Raw genomic sequence first — 25401 nt, 5'->3', positions numbered from 1 at the left:
GCGTAATGAAGATACAAAACGGAAATAAATAGAATCGCTAGCGCCGAGCCAGACAAGCTGACCCCCCCGACAGAAAAGGAAGAAAAGAGGTACTAAAGGGACGACTGGGAGAAGAGAAAACGACAGATGAACAGATGTAGGGGGAGATCACCGGGCCGGCTGGAGATGATGGGGTTGCCTGGATGGTTTTTAATGGGGGGGCCCGTCTCCGTACGCACAAAGAGAGAATTATCCCCGTCCAGTTCAATAAAGCAGCTTTTATAATTACAGTGCAGTTTACTAGCTGGAGGGAAATTGAATCCCTCAGAACCAGGGCGAGAACGGTGAGAGAGAAAGAAGGGGGGGTAGATAAGCAGGTGAACAAAGAGGAAATTATAAAGAGAGGAAGAGCAGGAAGGAGAGCGTACTGTGGCTTCACTTTTTCTATTATCTCTGTGCAGCAAATTAGACTCAGAGGCGCAGGAGCTAACTTTACAAACCCTACGCTTGTGTGTGTGTGTGTGTGTGTGTGTGTGTGTGTGTGTGTGTGTGTGTGTGTGTGTGTGTGTGTGTGTGTGTGTGTGTGTGTGTGTGTGTGTGTGTGTGTGTCCTCTTGTTTGCTGTGAGTAGTTGCAGCGGGGTTTTCGCTGCTTTGCGAGGATAACCCCATCTCGCTCGGTTCAATTTCAGCTGACAAATGAACTGCACGAACAGTGGCCAGTGACAATATGACTCCAGGACATTGTGGTTGGCTGTTTTATTGTTGAGTCGCCCCAGTTTGGTGTCACCAATCAAAGAGCGATTGTACTGGATGGGGAACAGCTGCTTCAACGAGACCAGGAAATAATTAGGAGTAACATTTTGTGAACTGCGTGGCATTTCGGTTGATTGCAGAGCTGCCAAACGAGAACATAGTGGGATGAGGATGTACAGCATGAGTGTGTGTGTGTGTGTGTGTGTGTGTTTTGGTATGGGGGCATGAATGAATTGAGGACAGACTGGAAGAGAGAGTCTCTGCAAATCAGTTTAATTAAAGAGTAGCGATGCATGAGATTAGATTGGGAGCCTATGGTGTAAAGGATATGATTACACAGTGAGAGAGACACAGATTGGAGATAGAGAGCAAAAGTGAATGATGGCGAGAGATTTGGGGAGAAAACACAACCCCCGTATATGCAGACTCTAGAGGTAGTTGTTGCCTGTGGTGATGCACAACATGCCAGGTCCCCATGGCCATTCTTAGGTTGCCACGGCACCCAGGGTGTTTCCTGTCTTGATGTTGTGGTACCCCCGGAGTGAGGCAGTGTGCGTGTGTTTGTTTGTGTGTGCGGGTGGAAACATCTCTGGCTGTGCGTCCTGTCTGTCGCTGAGAGCCTAATTAGTGGCGTCGTACAGAATCTGTTGACAAGACGGAACACAACTGCTGCAGGACACACACACACACACACACACACACACACACACACACACACACACACACACGCACACAAACACTACTGTATGTCCAATGTCCTTTGTGACGACATTGAGTCCAACATGGCACTCTTGAGGACAAAATTTCTCAGACCCCAGGTGCCTCTTTTAATGTCATGAAATAAAAAGCATTTGCTGCATGGCCAGCTTACAATCAAGTCATTTAGAGCCAATCATGTTTCGGCTGCACTGTTTTTGAAATTGGGTTTTACAATTACTGCTGTCTTGCTTTAACTACAGTTGACTGTCGGACTGACGTTCACCAACAGCCAGTTTAGATCTGTGTCAGGTTAACCTCATTAAGACATTATCGGTTGACTTGTAGTGAGGTTTCTTTGTTTTTTTTATTCTTTAAAACCTTGACCACTCTTCTTAAGAAACACTTTACCTCAAAATGTTTTTTTTTTTGTTTTCTTTACTTTGAGCATTTCTCACAAGTTTGCAGGTACCCTTAATTGAATACTTCACCCCTGAACTACTGTTCCCATGACTTGGGGGCTTTGGAGTATTTAAACAGAAGGCATAATGACGCTGTAGCCTCTGTTATTTTACATTTTGTCATATTGGCACCATTACAAGTATGCTGAATTATCTATTAGCAGTTCCGGCTTGCAATAAACCCATGGATGTACTGACAACTGTCACAGGATTACTTTGATACTGAAAAAAACTTTAAAACAGCCAATTCTCAGGCACGTTTTGGAGATATAAGCAGCATCTTTATTTGATGATTATGTTCATATACGATGGACATCTGAGATAGTAAAAGTATCCTTCCTGATTCCTGTATGGCACTCCCAAATCTCAACTGATCTTTGGTCACTTAGCTTTGGAATCCATTCAGTTTCAAAACATTAACAGCGAGCTGAGTTAGGGATTCTGTAACAAAAAGAGGAAAAGTACTGTTAGATCTACAGTCATTTAATCACAAACACTGTGCCAGTGAAAGATGATCACACTGCATCACTTAGACGCCACTATTATTGTTCAACTTGAAGATGGAAATACGACTACACTTTACATGACAGTATTACGGCTATGACCTGAGGGAAAAATAAAGTACTACTATAGTGGTTGTTGATTTCCTCATTTAGGAGCGGATGCTGACATAAACCATCAAAGAGAGACAGAGGAAGGGGTTGAGCACGAGGAGGAATAGTCAGAGGCAAAGTTTGTTTCTTTTTATGACTCCTGACACTGAGCCTGATTAGCATTGTGCTCCATGTTCCACTGCTGTGGCTTAGAGAGAGGGAGAGCATGAGAGGGAATGAGGTGGAGAGGGATGAAGGAGGCAGAAGTGCTGGCTCAGCGCTGTGCCAAAGGAAGAAGGAGAAGAAGAGAGGAGGTGAGAGGTGGTCACTCCATATGTTTAGAGATGAATGAGAGGAGAGGACACTATCGGAAAAGAGAGGCAATTAGGAGAAGGTAAGATGTCGTCCCTCTCTCTCTCTCTCTCTCTCTCTCTCTCTCTCTCTCTCTCATTGTCTAAAGGCCCCTGTACACCGTGTGATTTTACACTGTCACAGAAGAGAGTTCACAGACGTGAGAGAAACATGATGAAATATTAGTTTTTTAGTCCAAAATGATGGTCCAAGATCCACAGGCTGTCCTCAAAAGACACACACTAGTGGAGACATACACACATAAACATAGTCACAAAGCTCACAATGTCAATACGTTTTTTTCGAGCATACACAATATATACCACACACACAATCAATCACAAACAGTTTTCTTGCTGACGGAGGCACACCCAGTGATAAGCGTCCTAACCTCGACAACACTCTCTTGGCACTTACATGCTTGCCAATAACCTTTATTATCAATTATCAATTATTATTATTATCAATAACTAATTGAACAGCTCGGTGACATGGTTTTGTTAGGAACATAGATCGACTAACTTATCAGAGCTAACTTGAATGCAACCATTTTGGGCAAATTTGGTGGTCATGATACTAACTGCGAAAAAAACAAAAATGCTAAATTGGGTCGCCTGATATACTTTCACATATATATAAAAAAACAAAAATCGAAATAAGTAGGAAAACACGTCATATGGAGTGATGAAGAATATATTGCTCTGTGAATATTTTAGAATAACAATGTATCAACAAAACTTGACACAATATCAGATGTTTATCTAAAAGCCATTGTCAGCCTGAAATACTGTCATGTGGGAGCCTCACGGCAGGATATCACAATTAATTTTCCAATGACATCCTCATGTTTAAAACCACCACACGTAGAGCTGTGAAGTGTTTCTGATAATAATGTGAAAGCAAATTGATTCGTCCTCTTTCTATCAGCGACTCTGGATGTGATCCAAGTGAGGAATTGAGCAAAGAGTCCTTCTGGGTTCTTTAAATTCGTCAAGTCATTGTCGATTCACCCTTCCCTCCAGCCCATTACCCATCTGTTCCAACACACGCTCTCACACACACACACACACACACACACACACACACACACACACACACACACACACACACACACATCTCTTCTTAACATGACACACACCATCTCTTCTTAAGGATGAGAAACCCACCTGTGTGTGTGTGTGTGTGTGTGTGTGTGTGTGTGTGTGTGTGCAGGTAGGCAGCAATTGGTCATTAACTAATGCACAATGGGGGTATGTGTCTGCCACGGCCGGCCTCGCCGAGGTCAGAGGTCAGTGACGCAACAGCACACAAGCCCCTTGAAGGGCCAATTCGGCCTCATCCATCTCTGTCAGTCTCAGCCAAGAACACACACAAGCATAAATGCATACAGACGCATGTGTAGGTGTCCTCAGGTGGATGTGTGCACGCAAACATGCAGCACGTAGACATGCATTTCCTATGACTACACACACACACACCCACACACACCCGCACACACAAACACAGATGGAGCAACCTCATAGCATCTGGTGTCACTTTCACATGAATTTTGTTTGCAGCCTCATGGGAGAAGACTGAAAGAGAATGACAGCAGGAAGTCTCATGACCTATTTTGGTCACGACCTGTGTCCCTGGGAGTGTGAGTGTGTGTGTGTGTGTGTGTGTGTGCGTGTGTGTGTGTTTGCCTGTGTGGATGTTTCTCGTCTTTTTCTAAATATCCGAGGAGTACCAGGATCTTCAGCTGCAGACCACGATGAACGTGCACAAGACACAGATCAACGAAACATATCTGAAAACATCCTGAGCAACACTGATTGCCAACAAGCTGAACATTAACTGAGCATTCTACATTTATCTAGAAATGTCAAATGTAATCAAACTTAGGATCCCAAATGGGCTCAGCCCAATGTTCCCTCAGCATCATCCCTGGCCCTTGTTAAAATCTGACTAACTTTTTACATATCACACTTACAATATCCGAGAGCAGGGAGACTGGCTAGTACTTATAGCCTTCATTGATTGGGTTGGTTAAGTGTAGCCAAGAGGAGGGTGATTGGTTAGGGTTAGAGTAGAATATCAGGGTAAGCCAATCAGAGGCAGAGTAGGGCAGGTTAAGCCTTCAATGTAGTAGTCAAAGAAAATATTGCAAACAGGAAGGTCCAGTGACGTCATACTGCGTGATAATTAGCCATGCACTTCTGTTTGTTGTATTTTCAGAGCAATAGGCCTTTGTTGGGCTGTGGGACAAATAGGACATCTTTCTGACTGTCTGGGTTTTCTGAATAAAGGGCCATCGGAACAATGAATGGCGTATGTACTGATCTGAAGGTAACATATGGAACTGTGATTTATGTCACAGTTCTTGCAAATAAAATGAAACAAGAGAGGACCACACTTGAAAATGTTTCCAGTATACATCACCTCACATGTCCACCTACAGTAGACGCATGCACTAGATGCACTAGGATTGAAATGGTTCATGTATTCGTACCGAACCATTACTGTTTGGGGGTCATGTGTCCACAGCCTTTTTGCAGAACACACAGCATGTAGAGTGATGCATGTAAAGCGGAATTAAAGTTCACAAGCACGATTTCCACCCGGTAACCTTAAGCCATATGCCATTAGCAACGTGCGTTGGGTGTTAGAACAACAACGTATGGCGTGACAGTAAGTCCACAGCAAAGTCAAATAAAACGGCGGGGCTGGAAGATCCGCCTGTGGGTTCCCGGTCAGCTACAACACTAACGGAGAGAGAATTGTGTACGAGACGAGGACGGCGTGTCGGCATTGCTCCGCTGTTGGAGGGGATGTGAACGGAAACGCATCCAACACTTAAAGCACATTCAACGGTATCACATAGTAGTGACGATCACCGACAATAAATGCTTGGGTGCTTCGAACATTTAGATATAGCAAAGATGGAACAAATTGTAACACTCCTCCTAATGCACAGGTTTTTATTTTTTTAAGCATTGTATAAATTTTGGTAATTTCAGCTTAATAGCATAAGATGCTTGTCAGTTTTATTGCCTAGTTTGTTAAGTGTCCATAAAGTTTAATGCCGAGGTGTTTGAAATGATCCTTTTGGTTATAATGAAAGTGGTTCATCAAAGTTGCCAGTGGGCTAAATGCTACCTCAGTCCCCAGCCACAGGATTTCTGTCTTTGACATTTGCACTACTGTCTGTTCAAAATACAGAACCATATCCTTTGGTGTTTTTTTCCGCTGTACTGTACTTACCCCGAGCCGTGACCTCTAAACCGAACTGTGATTTCTCCCCGTTACACACCTAACATGTACTCTATCTGCTGATCTCACATAAGGTCGGAATCCTCATTTTTCAAAATGTCAACGAGTCTCCAAAGTATCAGGACAAGAAACTCAACCTTTCTGCAAATTCTACACTTCCAACCAATTAATAACATCAGAGTTGTACACTTTCATAATTTGGCCAATTTGTGTCTTTTGGGGGAATTTCTCTCATATTTTCATGTGTTCTTCCACACGTGTTGCTGTGAGTTATGGCATAATATGCTTTAAGTGTCATCTAGAGAGTTTCTATAGACAGGAAATTGGCTTGTGTTTGCCTCTAATGGCTCTTAAGGGAATATTCCTATTTATCTCTGTATAGGTCAGCACTTACCAGGAAAAAGAGAAATATAGTACCGTGTTAAAAAGCTGAAAGATGTAAGGTGTCGTTAAGAGAGAGGGAAGAAGGGAGAGATGAAGTGAGAGTGTACAGGAGGAAAGGGAGGGAAAGGGGGGCAAGAGAAAGAGAGAAGTGTGTGGGTGGAAAGTTTGGTTCCTGGCCATTGACTCTTTTCAATGTTACAACACCAGGGCCATTGGTGATTGATCTCTCCACTCTCCTCCCACCCTTTTCTCTCCCTCGGCGAATGCCCTCCGTCTCTTGCTGATTCACTCGTTCGCTTTCATCCCTTCCCTCTGTCAACGTTTTCACACACTTTCCTTCCTTGCTCCCTAAGTTTTGATGTTCCCATCCTCTTCACCTTACCTTTTCCTTGTCTAATTCCGATTCTTTCGGCCCCTCTCCCTCCATTCATCCTCTTTCTACTTCTTTTCATCCCTCCTTCCTTCTTATTTCCTTAACTCCTGTCTGTAGTGTCCAACTTCCACCAACTCTCCAAGCATTGTCCCTCCTTCCTAATCCCCCCCTCTCCGTTTTCTTCTTCCTTTTATCATGTCCAAGGTCCTCTTCTCCCTCCTTTTCACCTTGATTTGCTAACTCCCTGGTTCCCTCTCATCCAGGCCTTTCTCCCTTCCCCTCAGGTGATATCAGGTCCTGGCCTGGATCCACACTGGGTGGGCGGGGTCTCCCAGCTGATCGTTAATGTAATTAACATTAGGATCCTGGGATACTGAAAACCTATTGACTCGCTCAGCTCTCCAACTCTGTCTTTACCTCCTCCAACCAGGCCTCAGCAGTGTTAAGTTACAAAGCAAGCTTTTAAATCAAAAGATATACCACTGGGACAGGGTTTGTTTCACTTTTTGGCCAGAAAACCAGCAGCTGCCACCTTTGTGCAGGTTCACATATAGAGAGCAGAAGTCCTGCTTCCCATCAGCGCTAGTTACCAGCTTCTATGACCATTCAATCATTTCTGCGTTGACACTGAATGTTTGCCCTGGGCATCAATTATGGGCATCATCTCTACTTATAATGGTCCGGACTAACCTGCTGGAGGGCCCCTGGCTGAGCCAAAAACTTATCACTGTCTGTGTAATGTGTACAATTTCTCTCGGCCTAAATACTACCTGGCCTCATGATTATCCGCATGGTAATTTGATGAAACACTTGATTATAAAATTTTTCCATATGTAAGCATAAAACTCCAATGATATAGATTTTTGACACAGGTAATGAACTGCATGAATGTTACCACACCTTCATCAGTGTGTGAATGGGTGAATGATATGTAATATGCCCTTATCATGTTAAATGCAGATAATAATATAGATTTTGACACAGGTTTATCATGTTAGATGCAGACAGACTCACAAATGTTCAATTGTAAACCACAGGAAGGTTGGTGTAGTTGACCGCTTTTACTGGCTGGAAATCCACTTAATCCCTTGTTAAAATCATGTGACCACAAGACAAAATTATTAATCAATATATATATATATATATACACAGTGGGGTACCAATTGTGCAAGTTCTCCCACTTAAAAAGATGAGAGACGCCTGTAATTTTCATCATAGGTACACTTCAACTATGAGAGACAGAATGGGGGAAATAATCCAGGAAATCACATTGTAGGATTTTTAATGAATTAATTGGTAAATTCCTCGGTAAAATAAGTATTTGGTCACCTACAAACAAGTAAGATTTCTGGCTCTCACAGACCTGTAACTTCTTCTTTAAGAGGCTCCTCTGTCCTCCACTCGTTACCTGTATTAATGGCACCTGTTTGAACTTGTTATCAGTATAAAAGACACCTGTCCACAACCTCAAACAGTCACACTCCAAACTCCACTATGGCCAAGACCAAAGAGCTGTCAAAGGACACCAGAAACAAAATTGTAGACCTGCACCAGGCTGGGAAGACTGAATCTGCAATAGGTAAGCAGCTTGGTGTGAAGAAATCAACTGTGGGAGCAATTATTAGAAAATGGAAGACATACAAGACCACTGATAATCTCCCTCGATCTGGGGCTCCACGCAAGATCTCACCCCGTGGGGCCAAAATGATCACAAGAACGGTGAACAAAAATCCCAGAACCACACGGGGGACCTAGTGAATGACCTGCAGAGAGCTGGGACCAAAGTAACAAAGGCTACCATCAGTAACACACTACGCCGCCAGGGACTCAAATCCTGCAGTGCCAGACGTGTCCCCTGCTTAAGCCAGTACATGTCCAGGCCCGTCTGAAGTTTGCTAGAGAGCATTTGGATGATCCAGAAGAGGATTGGGAGAATGTCATATGGTCAGATGAAACCAAAATAGAACTTTTTGGTAAAAACTCAACTCGTCGTGTTTGGAGGAGAAAGAATGCCGAGTTGCATCCAAAGAACACCATAGCTACTGTGAAGCATGGGGGTGGAAACATCATGCTTTGGGGCTGTTTTTCTGCAAGGGGACCAGGACGACTGATCCGTGTAAAGGAAAGAATGAATGGGGCCATGTATCGTGAGATTTTGAGTGAAAACCTCCTTCCATCAGCAAGGGCATTGAAGATGAAACGTGGCTGGGTCTTTCAGCATGACAATGATCCCAAACACACCGCCCGGGCAACGAAGGAGTGGCTTCGTAAGAAGCATTTCAAGGTCCTGGAGTGGCCTAGCCAGTCTCCAGATCTCAACCCCATAGAAAATCTGTGGAGGGAGTTGAAAGTCCGTGTTGCCCAGCGACAGCCCCAAAACATCACTGCTCTAGAGGAGATCTGCATGGAGGAATGGGCCAAAATACCAGCAACAGTGTGTGAAAAGCTTGTGAAGACTTACAGAAAACGTTTGACCTCTGTCATTGCCAACAAAGGGTATATAACAAAGTATTGAGATGAACTTTTGTTATTGACCAAATACTTATTTTCCACCATAATTTGCAAATATATTCTTAAATCAGACAATGTGATTTTCAGGAATAACAAAGTATTGAGATTTTTTTATTTTCTCATTTTTGTCTCTCATAATTTAGGTATATCTATATGAAAATTACAGGCCTCTCTCATCTTTTTAAGTGGGAGAACTTGCACAATTGGTGGCTGACTAAATACTTTTTTGACCCACTGTATATATATATATATATATATATATATATTGGAAGAAATACTATCTATAAGCTAAACAGGAAATGGGTAAAAGGGAAAAATAAGTAACAAAGTCTAACAAAAGTCCAGGGTCAAACTGGCGACGTTGCGATTACATGCTGAATGTCTTATACAGAACAATAGTTCCTTTTATGACCACAAAGGCTTCCTAACCTTGACCAAGTAGTTATTGTGCCATAACCATCGAGGTGGCAGATCAGAAAGCCTTTTGAAGGCACTGAACAAGGATGCCATCTTGCAAGTAGGTTGCTGGAAGACTGCAAACCTGTTTTGCCTCAAGTTTGGATGTCTTGTTTGCAAGGTTACGGTATGTTGTAGGTCAGGACCTCTTTGTACTTCTGAAGCAGGACTTCTATGTTCAGCTTTCACTTTGGTGCTGTATACGATTTCAGTCCTCCCTCTGTGTCTCTCTTACATTCTCTTTTTGACACAAGCTCTGTCTTGTCCTTGTTATTTATGTCTCTGATCTAAAGCGGTGTTTTTTTCCCTGTGGTTTCGTCTCTTACCCACTTTTTCTGCTCTGATCCAGGTTAGGCCTGTCTCAACGGGAAAGCCTCCTTCTCTTTCAGTCATTCCTTTGCTTCTTCTCTCTCTTGGTCTCCACATCTCTGTCTGTTCGCCTGTACAAACACAGCCACCCCTACGGGTGTCTTTCTTTCAGCTTTTCTAAACTGTCGTCTTCTTTTCTTGATTTATGCCCACCCTCTTTGTCTCACTCTTTCTCCTTCTCGTCCCAATTTCAATCTTGTTCTTTATCCCCTTTCCTTATCTTCCTCTCCTTATACACTCTCTCTCACTTCTGAGACAGCTGCCTTTGTTTCTGTCTCTCTCTGACTTAATTATTAGGCCATTAATTTAAGCTTTAAATCATTAAGCTTTAGTGCACAGACTGAAAAGTTCACTCGTTGCTTTTCTAATTAATCCAACAACGACTCACTCTCCCTGACCTATACGTGTGTGCGTGCTGTGTCACTTTTAGTTTGACTGGTTTCTTTTTTCTGATGAACGTCTTTCCCGACGTGTCTACTCGTGGACCAATGTGTGCGTGTCCATCACGGTAATTACTGTGGTATTCTGCCAGAATCCACTGGAATTATATTCACATCAGACAATCAGGAAAAAATGACCATGGGTTTGGATAATCTGGCTATGGTGTTGGCTTGTTGACATCCCATCTGATCATTTTACCAGCAACTAGCAATGCTGCCATTTTTACAGATCTCACCAAGAAATTTCTAAATTAAAATTGAGATGAATTGTTCCACACCAATGAACGTAATTCTGGCAAGTATTGTTCAGTATTGTCCGTTGGTTGGTATACTGACAGTTATGTAATCTAATTATTTTACCTCATTGCAGTTTTTAGGCAATTAATTTACTGAAAGTAATTAAGCCTTTGGGTTCTCCTCAGTGTTATCGCTTTACATGCATCATATTTCCACATTCTCATGTTTATATAATGGCTTCAAAGTTACCCATACTGTCATAACATGGAAAAGCAGACAATATGGATCAGAGCCACTAGTTTTACAATATGGTTATTGTAAGCATCTAACATATATAGAACATTGTTACAGCCAGAGCCCTGAGGTTGACATCAATTAAGAGGAATCTGTTGTGTGTTCCTCCATCTAGCAGTGCTGCCGGCACAGTGCTGGAAAGTCATAGTGACCCAGTGTCTGATAACTGTGGCAACTAGGGACTGTAAGCCAAATGGTCACGTAGTTGCTTGTAGTAACGTACATAAATGGTTAATAAACACAGATGGGTATGTATTTAAAGTAGTTTGAAGGCTTTAACGAAGACACCTACTTCGTAAAAGCACAGCTGCTGTGTTTTCAGCAGCTGTCGCTACGAGCAACCGTGACGCATTTGGCTAAGCGTCGTCAGTAGACACGATTGGCAGACACTTTGTTCATGTTCTGTTTGTGATTCCGACTGAATTATTTCATAAGGTTTCCCCAGTTATAGCAACTAATCTTATATTTTACAATAACGTCAGTTAGTTGGTTGAGTGAATTTATTCTGTGGGACCTGCAGCCCAAAGATAGCGTCAGCCCACTTACGTTAGCTACGCTAGCAAAGCAGTGTTAACTAAGCTGAGGTTACTTGTTTCACCATGTTAGGCAGCCTGGAACGTCTCAGGTTCTTCCCAAGCTTCTAGACATCGTTGTCAAATGTTGTTCTCTGGAGGATACATCCAGTATTTCCACAGACTGTAAACACGCAGCTCTCTTCTTCTCATCTGTACAGTTTAAAGTAAAGCTGCTGTTTGTGTGGTGCCATGGATCTCTGTTCTGGAATACAGACTTTAACATGTCAGAATTAGATTTTTTATTCTCCACCTCGCTAATTCCAAAGCCTGGAAATGTACCAACTGTTATTTGGCTACTTCTTCTCCGTCAGCCACAGTGTTGTAAGGCCTGTGCACAGTTTATGTAATTTTGTATAATTCATATTGGGAAAGAGAGAAAAGCATTTTGTTTTGAAGGCGTCCCGCCCCTCTCTCTCTCTGCCTCCTATGAGGGATGAGGCTACTGGCGGTTTGGAGATGATTGATGGGCCTTGTAAATATGGCCATTACCATGTAGGCTCTCCCCGCCTTTATACCCATTATTCACTGTCAACTGGGGCCACTGTGAGCCCCTAATTTCATGCAATTTAGCTGTGCACTTAATGTGAATTGTGAAATATGAAAATATGAGAACACATACGGTTCCTTCTCATCGTGATTACAGATTTTTTTTTTAGCTTCAGTGAAGAGTGTAAATGAAGAAAAAAAAGCTTCTCTGTGAAAACGGATCTACATACAATACTCCACTTGTTCTCATTTCAATACAGGATATGTTATTGCTTTTGTGGCTGCCGTCAAGCGTTTGGATGCAATAAATGCCGGGAGATGAAATACTAGCGGTTGTAAAATCCATATGTCCACGGATTAATAGCTTCAGGCCGCTCATGCTAGTGGTGAGAAAGACAATATTAGAGTCAGTGGGGAGTAACAAGCTTATTAACTCCGGAGAAAGCTGAGAAGTGTTTCTGGGACCAGTGTGCAGAAGCATGGCATGTTAAGTAGCAGCAACCAAGCAGGAATTTGCCCACAGTGCTATATTTGATAAGAGAGAGAATTATTCTGAAATGACCTTTGTCCATTGGTTGAGCAAGGAACAGATACCCTCAAAGTTGATTGCAAAAGCATGAGTGCACAAGCGTGCCCCTGTGTTATACACAGAGGTAACAGTGCAGGCACAGACTAGAGAGATTTCACTCTTTTACAGCATAAAACATCACGCAACTGTAAATCGCCGCCACTCTGTTGCACGGCCTCAAGGAGTAATTACTTGGAAAAATTCAACTGTGCTTTGTTTCCACCTGCCAGGCAGCACAAAGGACAATCTGTCAGCCAGTTGACTGAGAGTTTGTGTTACAATATGACTATTCAAATTCCTTGATGGCTGGAAGAAGACAGCCTCAGCGTCTATGTGTATAGCTTTAGGCAAATTTTACTCTTTTGATTCATGTCAGTTTAAGTCTTTTTATTTTTTTTAAAGTCAGTGAAACTTTTGTTTTTGTCATGCATTTAAAATATAACTTTTAAGCATTTTGACACACTCACTCCTTTCAAACGCAACACGAAAGACAGCCAACTGAAAGTAACATAAACGTAACACCCACACTAGCTTATACCTTTTATAAATGCCCCCATGCTGCTTGGATGTTATAGTAGTATGTCCCAGCGGTTTTGAGGCGGCTTCTTGTCTAATTACTAGTGGGTTGTAGATGAATTTGCTCTATGAATTGGTTTCTTCCATGAATTTCTTATGCCAGAACATAACGTGCAGAGACAGAACGTTATTAAATGTTATCGTTGTTATTAACAGTAGTGCAAGAGGTCAAGCAGCCCAATCACTGAGATACTTTAAGGATTTGGAGGATACTGTCTTACTAGGAGATCCATTGTGTGATTCCACAGATGCATGCAGGACATTGAATATAGAACTAGTCTTGTTTTGTTCGTGGAGAATGGTCGCCAACAACACATGCTAGCCTGTTAGGTTTTGGAAGATGAACACAGCAGTGTGCAGAGTTTCTTCATGTTGGAGCATGTGAAAGGTGATGAAAAAAAACATGTTGATTTTCAGTAAATCCAAAGGGAAGCAAACCCTCTTCCATTGATGTAGGGGCTGCTTGCTATTGCATCATCTTTATCGCAACCGGAAGAAACAGAGTCTATGTCTGAATCCCATACTCCATTCAAGTAGTATACAGTATCTTATTAAGTGTAATACACTTATTTTTGTGGTGTAATGTTTTTGTAAATAGCATTGAGTCAGTTGCCTAATTACCAGGTCCACCTACAGCATCCATTAACTAAATTCTACCTTCATGAAGGTTTTAATCAGTTTTTGTAGGAATTGTTTCAGAGATGCGTTGATTCTTCTTCATGATCTTTTTGGAGGATGTAGTTTGTGCATTATACAGAGCGGTGTTTCTGTTATTTAGCAAACCTTATTTGGTATAAATGGGGTGGAAAAATGAATCAACCCGCTCTTACTCCCCATATGTCAAACACCAACACTGGGGCAGTGCCCCTTTGCTCCTGATATCAAGGCACCCTTAACTTATGTTGGCTTTCAACTAACTCATTAAAAACCATCAACTGATGTAGTTACATTTTTGTGATGTAACCTATACACTTAACTATCGACAGGTACATAGCAAACATTGTTATTTAACGTAGCAAACATACTTATCTTAACCCAATCACAAGCTTATCCTTAACCTAAACAAGTAGTTTTGTTGCCTAAAGTAAACTTAAACGTAAAGCTATACTGAGGTTGTTTTTGGAGAACACACATGCACAGACATGTTATGGTTATGATGCGTTAGTATGGAACTAGGACACACTGCCAATGGAAAAATAAAGCGTAAGAGTTCTGAGACACATTGCCTGTAACAGTAGCACCAGTGTGGTTGAGTTATACATCTCAGGTGTTCTTCTTTCTAACTTACTTCTTTATAAAGTCCAGTATAGATGGGTAACTCTTAAAGTATCACCTTTTTTAGACAGTTTTACCTCCTCAACTTCACCAGCAGCTACGTTTGGTGTGATTCATTTGGGGTGCGGTGATGTACGCAGCTGCTCATTCTCTCCAATGAAGTTTTCAAGCTTTAATGCTGCCAAACGCTGAAACAGTTAGTAAACTACAATGGCCATAATTCATCAGGGATGCGTCAGTGATGTAGCACATCTGTTCTCCCGGAGTCTCACTGCGTCGGTGCTGACACAGACCGAACGGCGAGCATTTAAGACGACGTCCTCGGCAAACAGATGGAAGTATCATAATCAGCCATTGTCGCAGTGCCATCAGCTTCAGGTGGTTTGACAGACTTCAGTGCCTGGGAATAATAGGAATTACTGCGCCCGCTAAATGAAACATCAATAACAAGTCATCAGTGTATCCCAGAGCTGCTGAAGTGAACTGACTACCTGTGGGAAACATGTAGAGGCACAGAGTCCTCTTTCTTTCCTTTAACTTGTCCTCGATATATCTCTGTTTTATCACAATTTCCTCTGAATGACATGCCATGTCATTCAGAGTCTCTGTTGCTGTTAAGAGTTAAGTTTTGTTGACGCCGCTGATCTTTTCCCGTCACCCTCCCCTGTCCAATGCATTACTCCTCCACCCGCTTTCTCTCTTTAAAAAAAAAAAGCAAAAGTAAGGACTTCTGTGCTGATTGGATATGCATCTTTGGGATGAGATGGGGAAGAAGAGAGGGAGAGAAACAGGGGGAATGGGGAAAGAAATGAGAGTCACTGCATAGCAAAAAGAACATAGTATTTCTTAGTGATTCTGGGCTGCTGGACCCTAAATAGTGAGAGTACACTTGTGAGGAAAAGTAAGATAGAGATGGATGGAAGTAGACACAATATGCCCAATAGTGTGTGTGTGTGTGTGTGTGTGTGTGTGTGTGTGTGTGTGTGTGTGTGTGTGTGTGTGTGTGTGTGTGTGTGTGTGTGTGTGTGTGTGTGTGTGTGTGTGTGTGTGTGTGTGTGTGTGTGTGTGTGTGTGTGTGATGACAGCCAGTCCTTGGCAGACAAGCTTTGCTTCTTCAGCCAAGCCAATTCTTTTGGAGGTGTCCAACACACACACACACACACACACACACACACACACACACACACACACACACACACACACACACACACACACACACACATTAAATATTGTCATGGGGGTTGAAAATAACACCACTGCTGCCCAGTTGTCATCTGCCATGAAGCATCGCGAAGCCGGAGGGTTCAGGGTGACTTTAATGGTTTAAAGTTCTTATTAAGTCAAATTAATCCTGCTCTTTATTAAGGTCACTCACTAATTGGCATTGAATGTCTGTGGGATTGTAAGCACAAATCCACATCGTGCATGAACACACACACACACACACACACACACACACACACACACACACACACACACACACACACACACACACACACACACACACACACACATCACAGTTCTTGTGTTGTAGCATAGGATGCACTCTGATAACAAGTCTCTTGTCGGTATACTAATGCTGTGATATTCCCAGCATGCGTTCTAATGTGACGGTGTGTTGGCACGAATTTGTATTACCCCATGGTTTTAATGCCATTTTCATAGGCTTCTCCAGCGTGCCAAGAATACAACTACAGGGGAGTCTAGCAAAGCATTGTGGTAGCTTTGGACAAAAAAACTTGTGGGCGTAAAAGTGGTCAAATCCGTAGCTTTAATCCAAAAATGTCAGAGGGAGCTTTTAAAGCCTCTTCAGTTAAACCCTAGGCTGGATTCGGATTTGAACTGGACCAGGGTTTTAGCTTCCAGCACGTTGACCCTGAATGAGGGATTTCCCTTCATCAAACACGGAGGATTCATTAGAGGAAACTCCTAATGAATCAGGGGGTCTACTTCTGCATACAGGCAAAATGTTTCACGACCATCAACAATTTCTCTTGGGATAAATAAAGTCTCATCTCATCTTATCTGCACCTCTAACTGACTATAACTTCTTGAACGGCCTTCACCACTGAGATCTGATAGGCTGGAGATTTAACAGAACGTAGGTCCATAGGGCTGAGTATTGGCAACAATCTGTAGATTTGATACGTATCATGATACATGGGTTATGATTCAATGTGTTTCGGTATATTGCGATACCGTAAGCACGGTGATATAATGTGGTTTTTCAAATCAAATTTATAAAAAATGTCGTACAGTAGTGAAAGGGATAGCACCACCACATGAATACAATCTTTTTATTTTTTCTTTATTTCTTTGTGAAGGCTGTGTACACGCACCAGTAGTTTTGCATGTCCGAGCAGTTCGTTTCGGATCGCAGCGTTGTTATCAAACAGGGGGCGCGTGGAGGCGGAGTCCCGCTAAAGGTCAACATCAGTTTGTTGCTGCGCTCTGCTCTGCACTGTGGCAGATGCGTTAAACAGCACACGGCCTGGTGTGTGGTTTGAGGCTTAATTTAGGATTAACACTCAGGCCATTACAGATTACTACACTCAGCGTTTGACCTTCTGTGTCTAGTCCGCCAGCGATGGATGGATGAGCTTTTATCTTTTCAGTAGTTACAGCGACTCAATCTCGCGGCCGAGGCCAGAGCCTCCAATGAAAAGCTTCCAAACATGTTGTGTCAGAATGAAACGGGAGGATTACACAGCAGCATTTCTTTGACTAATTCACAGACATCAAGGCTTATCTCAAATCCTAATGAGCTTCAATTCAACAACTTCTTGAGGTTTGCAGAAAGATATGTTAGCTTTGCAGTAGAATAGTTACTTAACATTCTGTCACCTTCTATTAAAAGTGAAAATAATTATTTCAAATGTATATGATTGATAAGTATGATGGAGAATGTTAAACTGGCATGATTGCTGTGAAGGGGATATAGTACAATAGAATATTAGAGATCACAAAGAAAAAATAATAATTTAAGGCTTTCATTTGAAGTATAACTCCACCCTGTGTAAGACATGGAGGTCAATTTGCTCTTCATGGAAAGTACTCTTCAGTCTGTGAAAACAGTAGAATGATGTCCTCTGGAGGGGACTTCTGAGCATCACATTGAAAGACATTGGTCTTTACCAGACAGGTAGGGGCTACTAAAGGCGTCTGTATGCTTCAAGCAAAGTATCTGTTGAAATGTCTCATAGCTTCTGAAACTCCCTCACATTTACAAAAAAGTATTTCACCCCTAATGATGGATATAGACTAGAATAGAACATTACTCGGCAACAGGGACATTTTACTAACAATATAAGGCAGGGGTGTCCAAACTACGGCCCGCGGGCCAACTGCGGTCCATTTTTAATTGGCCCGCTACAAATTCTAAAAACATAACGGAATATGGCCCACACATGAAACTTGCACTTAATGCTGCGTTCACACCAAAAGCGAAGCGAATATTTTGCGCGTCTAGTTTACATGTAAAGTCAATGCACAGACAGTAGATGCGAACTCGAGCCTGGCGCCGCGAATCAGGTGAAATATTCGCGGGACGCTGTGTTGCGACAGCCAATCAGCGTTGAGCTTCTCCTCCTGTCACTCTGTCATCGATCCGAGCTCCGTTCACAAAACAGGCATTTTAAAAGTGATTTCCTTCTCCTCCTGCAGAGAGAACTAACAAAACATGAATTCTGACTTTTTACAAACCACCATAATTATGATGTTATTTCAGCGTCCCTTTTTGTACATTTATTGCAATTAAATCACAGTAAAATTGTTTATTTTCGGTTCATACGGCTCAAATAAATCCACAGATGATGTTATGAACTCAGACAAGACGGCGTTCAGTTTCCCAGGATATCTGGGACTGCCACAACAAGTATAAAGCAGAATTAGTATTTATTCATTGCATGGTTGATGGTGAAATAAATGGATTTGTTGACAGAGGTTTCCATGGAGATAAGCCCCGCCCCCTCTCCAGGGCTGTGAAGGATCACCATCCTGAGTAAGAAGCAATCTCAGGCTGCTGTTTTGAAAATGAGCTGCCAACCATTTTTATAACAAAATAAATGAAAACCCATTAATGGAAAGTTGTGATGTTTTTTTCTTTAAGCATATTCAAATATCAAGCATAATTTACCTACATTTGATTGATTTTGTTAACTTTAATACACTAGAGGTGAGGCGATATACCTCACCTCTAGTGAGTGGCCCAGCCTTTCGTATATTTTTCTATATGTGGCCCTCAGTGAAAAAGGTTTGGACACCCCTGATATAAGGCATGAAATAATAATCATAAACTATTTTTCAATAACGATGCCAAAGATGCCCAAAGTAATTTTGTGCAGTCTCACTTGTCTGTGCAACTTAAATGCAAAGTCCAAGTCGCTATCTCTGGTATCTGCCTACTAAGTCCCCATCTGATACTTCTGTTTTCTTCGATAAAACAACTACGCAAACTTTTTTTTTAACTCTGGTGTTTACCTGTATCTCTAACTTTGCAAGTGCAATGCAAAACCCTTTTAAGGCAAGATGTGTCTTTGGAGGAATTATAGCACATGTAAGTAACAAACAACAATACAATAAGAATGTTTTTCATGTAGTTTATTTTTACGAGTTTAAAAGTTGGGGTGGATACCTTTTGCAGTGCATGTCTGTCTCTCTCTCTCTCTCTCTCTCTCTCTCTCTCTCTCTCTCTCTCTCTCTCTCTGTCTCACACCTCTGCTGTCAACCGAGGGCCAACTGCCAGCTGCCCCCGTACTTCTCTGTCCTCATCTATATTTGATGCATCTCATTAAAACTTGAGCGTGGAAACACTTCAGCATTCTGACATTCCTTCTGATCCACTATTTAGTCCCCCTCAGCACTTCTAAATGAAAAAGCCCCCCCCCCCCCCATCAGTCATGCGTGTGCGGCCTGAGAAAAGAAACACAAACACGAGGTTTGAGGAAGACACGGCAACTTATCTCTGCAGCGATGCCGGATTTGTTCACCGAGACAAATAGTAGTCTGATGCCTCCAAGTGCACTGAGTAAATGACGACAGTTGGTATTTGAGAGCAGCGTAAACAGACGATAGGAGATGGCTCATTAAACTTTCAGTATGATGGTTAAGTTGTTCTTGTTTGTTTTGTTGAGCTTTTGCCATCTTACATGCAGGAGATGGAGCTTTCTGCTCTGTTTACGTGCACAACTGGGTTCAGATTACAGAGTGCTTGTGGGTTCATATTGCTAGGTAGCTACCACAGAGGTCTACTCATGTGAAATGATCACAACAGAAATAACTACACTACTTAACCGGGGGCTTGTTCACTTTCAACTATACCTTTTAAACTAGTAGGGCAGAGGACATTTCTAAATCGTATGGGGTTCCTCCTTGGCCCATGCTACACCCTCACAGTAAATTGCATGGAAATCAGGCCAGTGGTTTTCCATAATCCTGCTTACAAACAGACGGACAAACCAAACTAAAAACTTAGCCTCCTTGGCGTGAAGGTATTACGTGACCCCATATACCAATGAAGAAAAATAATAATGGGGAAGTCACAGTTCAGTTGTGTATTAAAATGATAATTTAAGTAAAAACATTTATAATTAAGCAAAAAACAACAACAAACTAGACCTTTCAAACAAAACAAATACATGTAGAATATCTAAAACCAGCAATACAATCGCTTATTAGCAAAGTAAAACAAAAAATATCTTTATGTCCCTATCAAATTAAATAATTCAAGCTTCCCATGTCCTTGCTATCGTAGCACTAACATCCTGTCTTTTTTTCTAGTTTAGACTAGACGGCAACTTCCATGTCTGAAAAGTGAAGCCATTACAAAAGTTCAATAAACTTACATTTTTTTCTAATAGCCAGCAGGGGGCGACGACTCTGGTTGCAAAACGATGTCTTATTCTATAAAAGTCTATGAGGAAATTAACCTACTTCTCATTTGATTTATTCCCTCAGTAAACATTGTAAACATGAGTTTACGGCCTCAATCTCTAGTTTCAAGTCTTCTTCAATACATTTAGTAAATTGAGGTCCCATTTAGAGTTAAGTAGGCCATAAACCAGGATGCTACCACAGCGTTGTAGGGTCTGGGAGTTTGTTGTGTTTTATTCTTGGAACTTGGACCCTTTTGCAGAGTGTTTTCAGTTCATCAAAGTTAATTTAATGATTTTGGTCACCTAAAAACGTCCTTTTCAGTGTTCGGTTTTACACTCCTGTGTCACTTATTGTTCAGTGGCAGAAAATACTGAGCTTGAGTCTTAAAAGTCCCCTTCTTCTATTGAGGGGTCTAGAATGTTTGAAGAGCTTTACTTATTGTAGAGTGGTGGGCAGGATCCCATCAATACTGCTGAAAGCCACAGTCTCTCTCACACACACACACACACACACACACACACACACACACACACACACACACACACACACACACACACACACACACACACACACACACACACATTCAAGCTCACACACCTCACTGTTTGACTATTTCACAGTGCAAATATCAAGACCTTCCACTTGTTTAGTCAATGTGCATGCTCATAGGAAAAGGTTCGCATTAATAAAGGTGCAATGACAGGTGTGTGTGTGTGTGTGTGTGTGTGTGTGTGTGTGTGTGTGTGTGTGTGTGTGTGTGTGTGTGTGTGTGTGTGTGTGTGTGTGTGTGTGTGTGTGTGTGTTCCCAGGTGTCTAACGTGTGTTTAACCCTGTGTTTGCTCTGCAGAGCCCCAGCTGAAGGGCATCGTCACACGGCTTTACTGCAGACACGGTTTCTACCTCCAGATGCTTCCGGATGGCACCATGGAAGGCACAAAGGACGAAAGCAGCTCCTTCTGTAAGTGAACAATCAGACAGACAGGGAGCAGACGATTAGTAAGATAAAGGAGTGTATTTTTAATATCTCTGTCATATATACCACCTGCCTCCACGTTAAAGGGCATTTAAAAAGGAACTTCCAGGTAGGACAGTTGTAAATCTCAACATCTGGACAGAATGCAGCATTACACTGCCCTTTATTTCTGTTTTTATAATGATGGCATACTACCTGAATATGTTGTCATGGTTTCAGTTTTCTCCATCCCCACAATCTCACGTTCATAACGCAGTATTTTGGAGTGACTATATGCACTCAGCTTGTAACTGCAGTATTTTGAATTTACTTAACGGCAGCAGAGAATCCTCTGAGGATCTGAATCAAGACTTAAAGCTCTGCCCATTAGTAGAAAAACCTGCTGTGGCTTTCTGTTGCTGAGTCTCCAGATGTATACAGACACACACACACACACACACATTACCACAACCATGTGTACACACACCTCACTCTGCAAGGGGTTCTTCACCTGGGTGATTACTGACCAAACACATCACATCTCCTGGACTCCCTCTAACGCTCCCAAAGAGATCAATATTGTATTAATGGATATCCCTGATGTGGCAACACAGCATTTTCTTTTCTGTCAAAACACCAGTTTATATAGAAAAACATGAAGTTTGCACAATTTTTGGATTAACAATCTACAGAGAGCTGAGAAAAAAAATCTCACTTAGACTTTCAGTTGTGGTTCCCTCTGTAAAGTTTATATTTCACGTTTTGTTGAGATGTCAGAATAGTTGTGTCAGCTTGTGTGAATTACCTGGATTTAACCTTGAGACATTTACCGTAAAGTAGATCCTTGGCATTTGTCCCTGTCATATAATTATGTTTTATGTGTCTTAGACATTGCCCGGATTGTGTCTGCTTATTGCAACATGACAGTTGTTTTTATTTAGTTTTAAACAGGCCCTATTATGCTATTTTCCGGTTGCATATTTTTATCTCAAGTTACAGTTACAACATATTTACATGCGTTAATGCTCATAATCCTTCTTGTTTTTCTCATCCTGGCTGTCCTGCAGCACCTCTTCTCACCCTCTCTCTCTGAAACGCTCCGTTGTAGCGCTTGCTCCTCCCTCCAGAAAGCAAAGTCTGCTCTGATTGGTCAGCTAGCCCGCTCTGTTGTGATTGGTCAACATTTCACATTTCAAAAAACTCTTCCTCCGGAGCTTCACCTCCATCTCTCTATTTTGTTGTTTGAAGGCCAAACTAGCCGGAAGGAGTTTTACGTCACTTCCGCAACATTGTGACCTCATAAAGTTACAGAAGTGAAGGAGAGAATTCAATGGAGCCGTTTCAGGAGCTTCTGAGGGGGAGGGTAACTCCTTTTAGGCGTGGACTTCAGGTTTTACACTCTACGGACCTTTTACATGTAAAAAAATATATATAACACACTAAAAGAGAGGGAGAAAGTGGAAAAGCATAATAGGGCCACTTTTTCACAGCTCTCTAAAAGACAGTATTTTTGTGTAACAATCCTTTGAGAAAAAGTATTAGCAAATCTTGTGAGAAGGTCCTCCAACAGCTGTTTGTTTGAGCTAGGCCCACGACACCTCCAGACATCTCCACGGTAACTGATTAGACCTGCTTTCCCTTCTCCCTCTTATGTAACGGCACACCTACACAGAGGCAAACATTGCTGCACTGTGAACTTTAAAAATTCTCATGTCCGATCTGAAATATTCATCACATAATACCGTAGGGCACATCCAAAGGCGAACGGGGCTTGTTTCCAGCCGGATGTGAAGACTGCCGTTGCGTAACAGCTTTTCCTGGTGTGTCGGGATATTTAACATCAGTCAGTGGAGGTCACCCCGCGAAGTGTCTGCTTGGGTTTGACTTATGCTTATAACAACTATAAATCCATCAATTCCAGGATCTGGTTGAATGCCGTCTTGGGCTCTTTGCGTTATCGAGGGGGGGACAGTGTCGGGGTGGTTGGCAGGCGAATCCCGTAAAACTCTTTATCGCACTTTTTATCCAAGTCCGCTTATTTATGCATTCATGCAGGAATCGTTGAGTGATTGACATCATTGTAACTGAGTATCAATCAGTGGCACAATCATCTACCTGACTGCATAGAATATTGAAAGGGCAGAAACAGCTGTGTGAGCATGTACTGTACCACACTCACTGTCAGGCTTATCTTCAGTAGTCTCCCTGGCAGCAGGGACTTTTCAGTCTAATGCAAACTGGCTTGGGACCAGACTGCTTTCAATTTCAGGGCATTTCAATTTCCCCTCTCTTTCTTTTTTTTCTTTTTCTTTTTTACAGCCAATAGAAAACATGTTGTGTCAAAACTTGTGAGCCTCACTGACCACTTTCCCTTCTGTCCAATGCATGCACTCTGACCACACTGCTGGGTGTGTATTTGATCAAATATATTAAGGAATAAGCACCTTGTAAGCAAAACGTAAGCTTAAAAGCAGGTCTGAAAACTAGATTGTGACACTGAACTCTTTGTCGTGACAAATTTAAGGTTATAAAAACAAGCCCTTATGTCATGTTAGATAATATCTTGCTTTAGTGGTGCTTTTATGGTATTCCCATCAAAATTTATGATTAATCACATTACCATAAAGTACCAAACTGTAAACTTGAGGCTGTTTGAGCCCCTTGAGGTCTTGGGCAGTTGCCATTTATCCCGTTGGTAATCCAGCTTTGCACCATGGTTATCAACACACATTTTACATCCCCTGTTACATGACATATTTAGTTTATATGATTAGTCTGAAAGGTTTTATAAAAATGTAGGTCTTTTTTTCTCCATCATTTGAGACATTGTTTCTCTTAGTTATGATGCCATCGTACTTACTAAACCAATTGTTAACAAGTTTATCCAGATCATCTAAGTGTTCACATTCTGTGGTCGTTCATAGAATCCTAGACAGCTGCGTGTGTTTGTCTTCACTTGCGCTCCACCTCACGTGAACTATTCACGCTTTTAAAAACTGCTGTCATGCAGCATTTGAGCCCTCACACCCCTGCACTTAGAGGGGGGCACTAACACTGGGCCAATGGACAAAGGATGTATTTTTCAGCTCCCATCGAGACAACTTGTGAAACCAAATAAGATTATGAAACTGCAACGTGTAACCTTCCACCCATTCATCTCCTCAGAATACGTGTTTGCATGTGTTTGCAGACATTATTGGTATGCACCCCACTGCGGTGTTGGCCGAGAAGACCAAATCAGCAGTAAAATGGGATAAATAATTAACGGTGTGATTCATATCTGAGGCCCCTGCCCTGACGGAGTTCTTGGCTAAATCCATGGTACTGATCTTAACAAAACCTAGTGCACACAAATTCAAAAACACTTTTTCAATACTTCTCTAACCCAACTTGCACAAAAAATCTCCAAAACAGAGTTAACCTTTAAAAGACTGGTATCGCAGCCCTTTCCACCTTCTCCATCACCCCCTTGACCCTGACCTCCTGTGACCCGCTGTAACGACACCAAACGAGCGACCTGCAGGGAGCCGGAGAGATACATGGTCTCACAGGAGGACTTGATACCACTCTGACCGCCTCTCATCACCTCTCTTCCTGTTCTACCTGACTTTTACAGCTGCTGCCTTCATGTCCTGGTTCTCTTAGACACTTTCGTTAGGCGAGACATTGAAGGGAAAGCCTGGTATAGGGACAAAAGTTGCAAAGAAGCCCTGAGGGGGTGTATCAGAACAAAAAGTGACGAGTGCTTTTTTTTTTTTTGAATGGCCTTGCAATACTTTTATCACTTTTAAAACTAAGATCCCTCAGGGCTTCCATAACTAGGCGATAGAGGAAGTTGCCACAGAGTTGAAAGTGATTGTATATTAAAGCAAAAACCGACAAAAGGGAGGAAACAGAGAATAAGAGGATCAGAGAAGAGCGGAGAAACAGAGAGAGGGCACGGTG

General features: G+C 42.1%; 1 protein-coding gene across 1 annotated transcript in view; it reads left to right on the top strand.

Annotated features, from left to right (window-relative positions):
- fgf11a (fibroblast growth factor 11a) overlaps positions 1-25401 on the top strand; it is a 79552-nt gene that overhangs the window by 22372 nt on the left and 31779 nt on the right. The window contains exon 2 of the mRNA XM_054601445.1: positions 21352-21462. Within this exon, the coding sequence (XP_054457420.1) occupies positions 21352-21462 (111 nt within the window). The remainder of the gene's footprint in view (positions 1-21351; positions 21463-25401) is intronic.

This window comes from Anoplopoma fimbria, chromosome 7, assembly GCF_027596085.1.
Source record: "Anoplopoma fimbria isolate UVic2021 breed Golden Eagle Sablefish chromosome 7, Afim_UVic_2022, whole genome shotgun sequence".
NCBI classification, from domain to species: domain Eukaryota; kingdom Metazoa; phylum Chordata; class Actinopteri; order Perciformes; family Anoplopomatidae; genus Anoplopoma; species Anoplopoma fimbria.
This window is presented reverse-complemented; position numbering and strand designations above follow the sequence as displayed.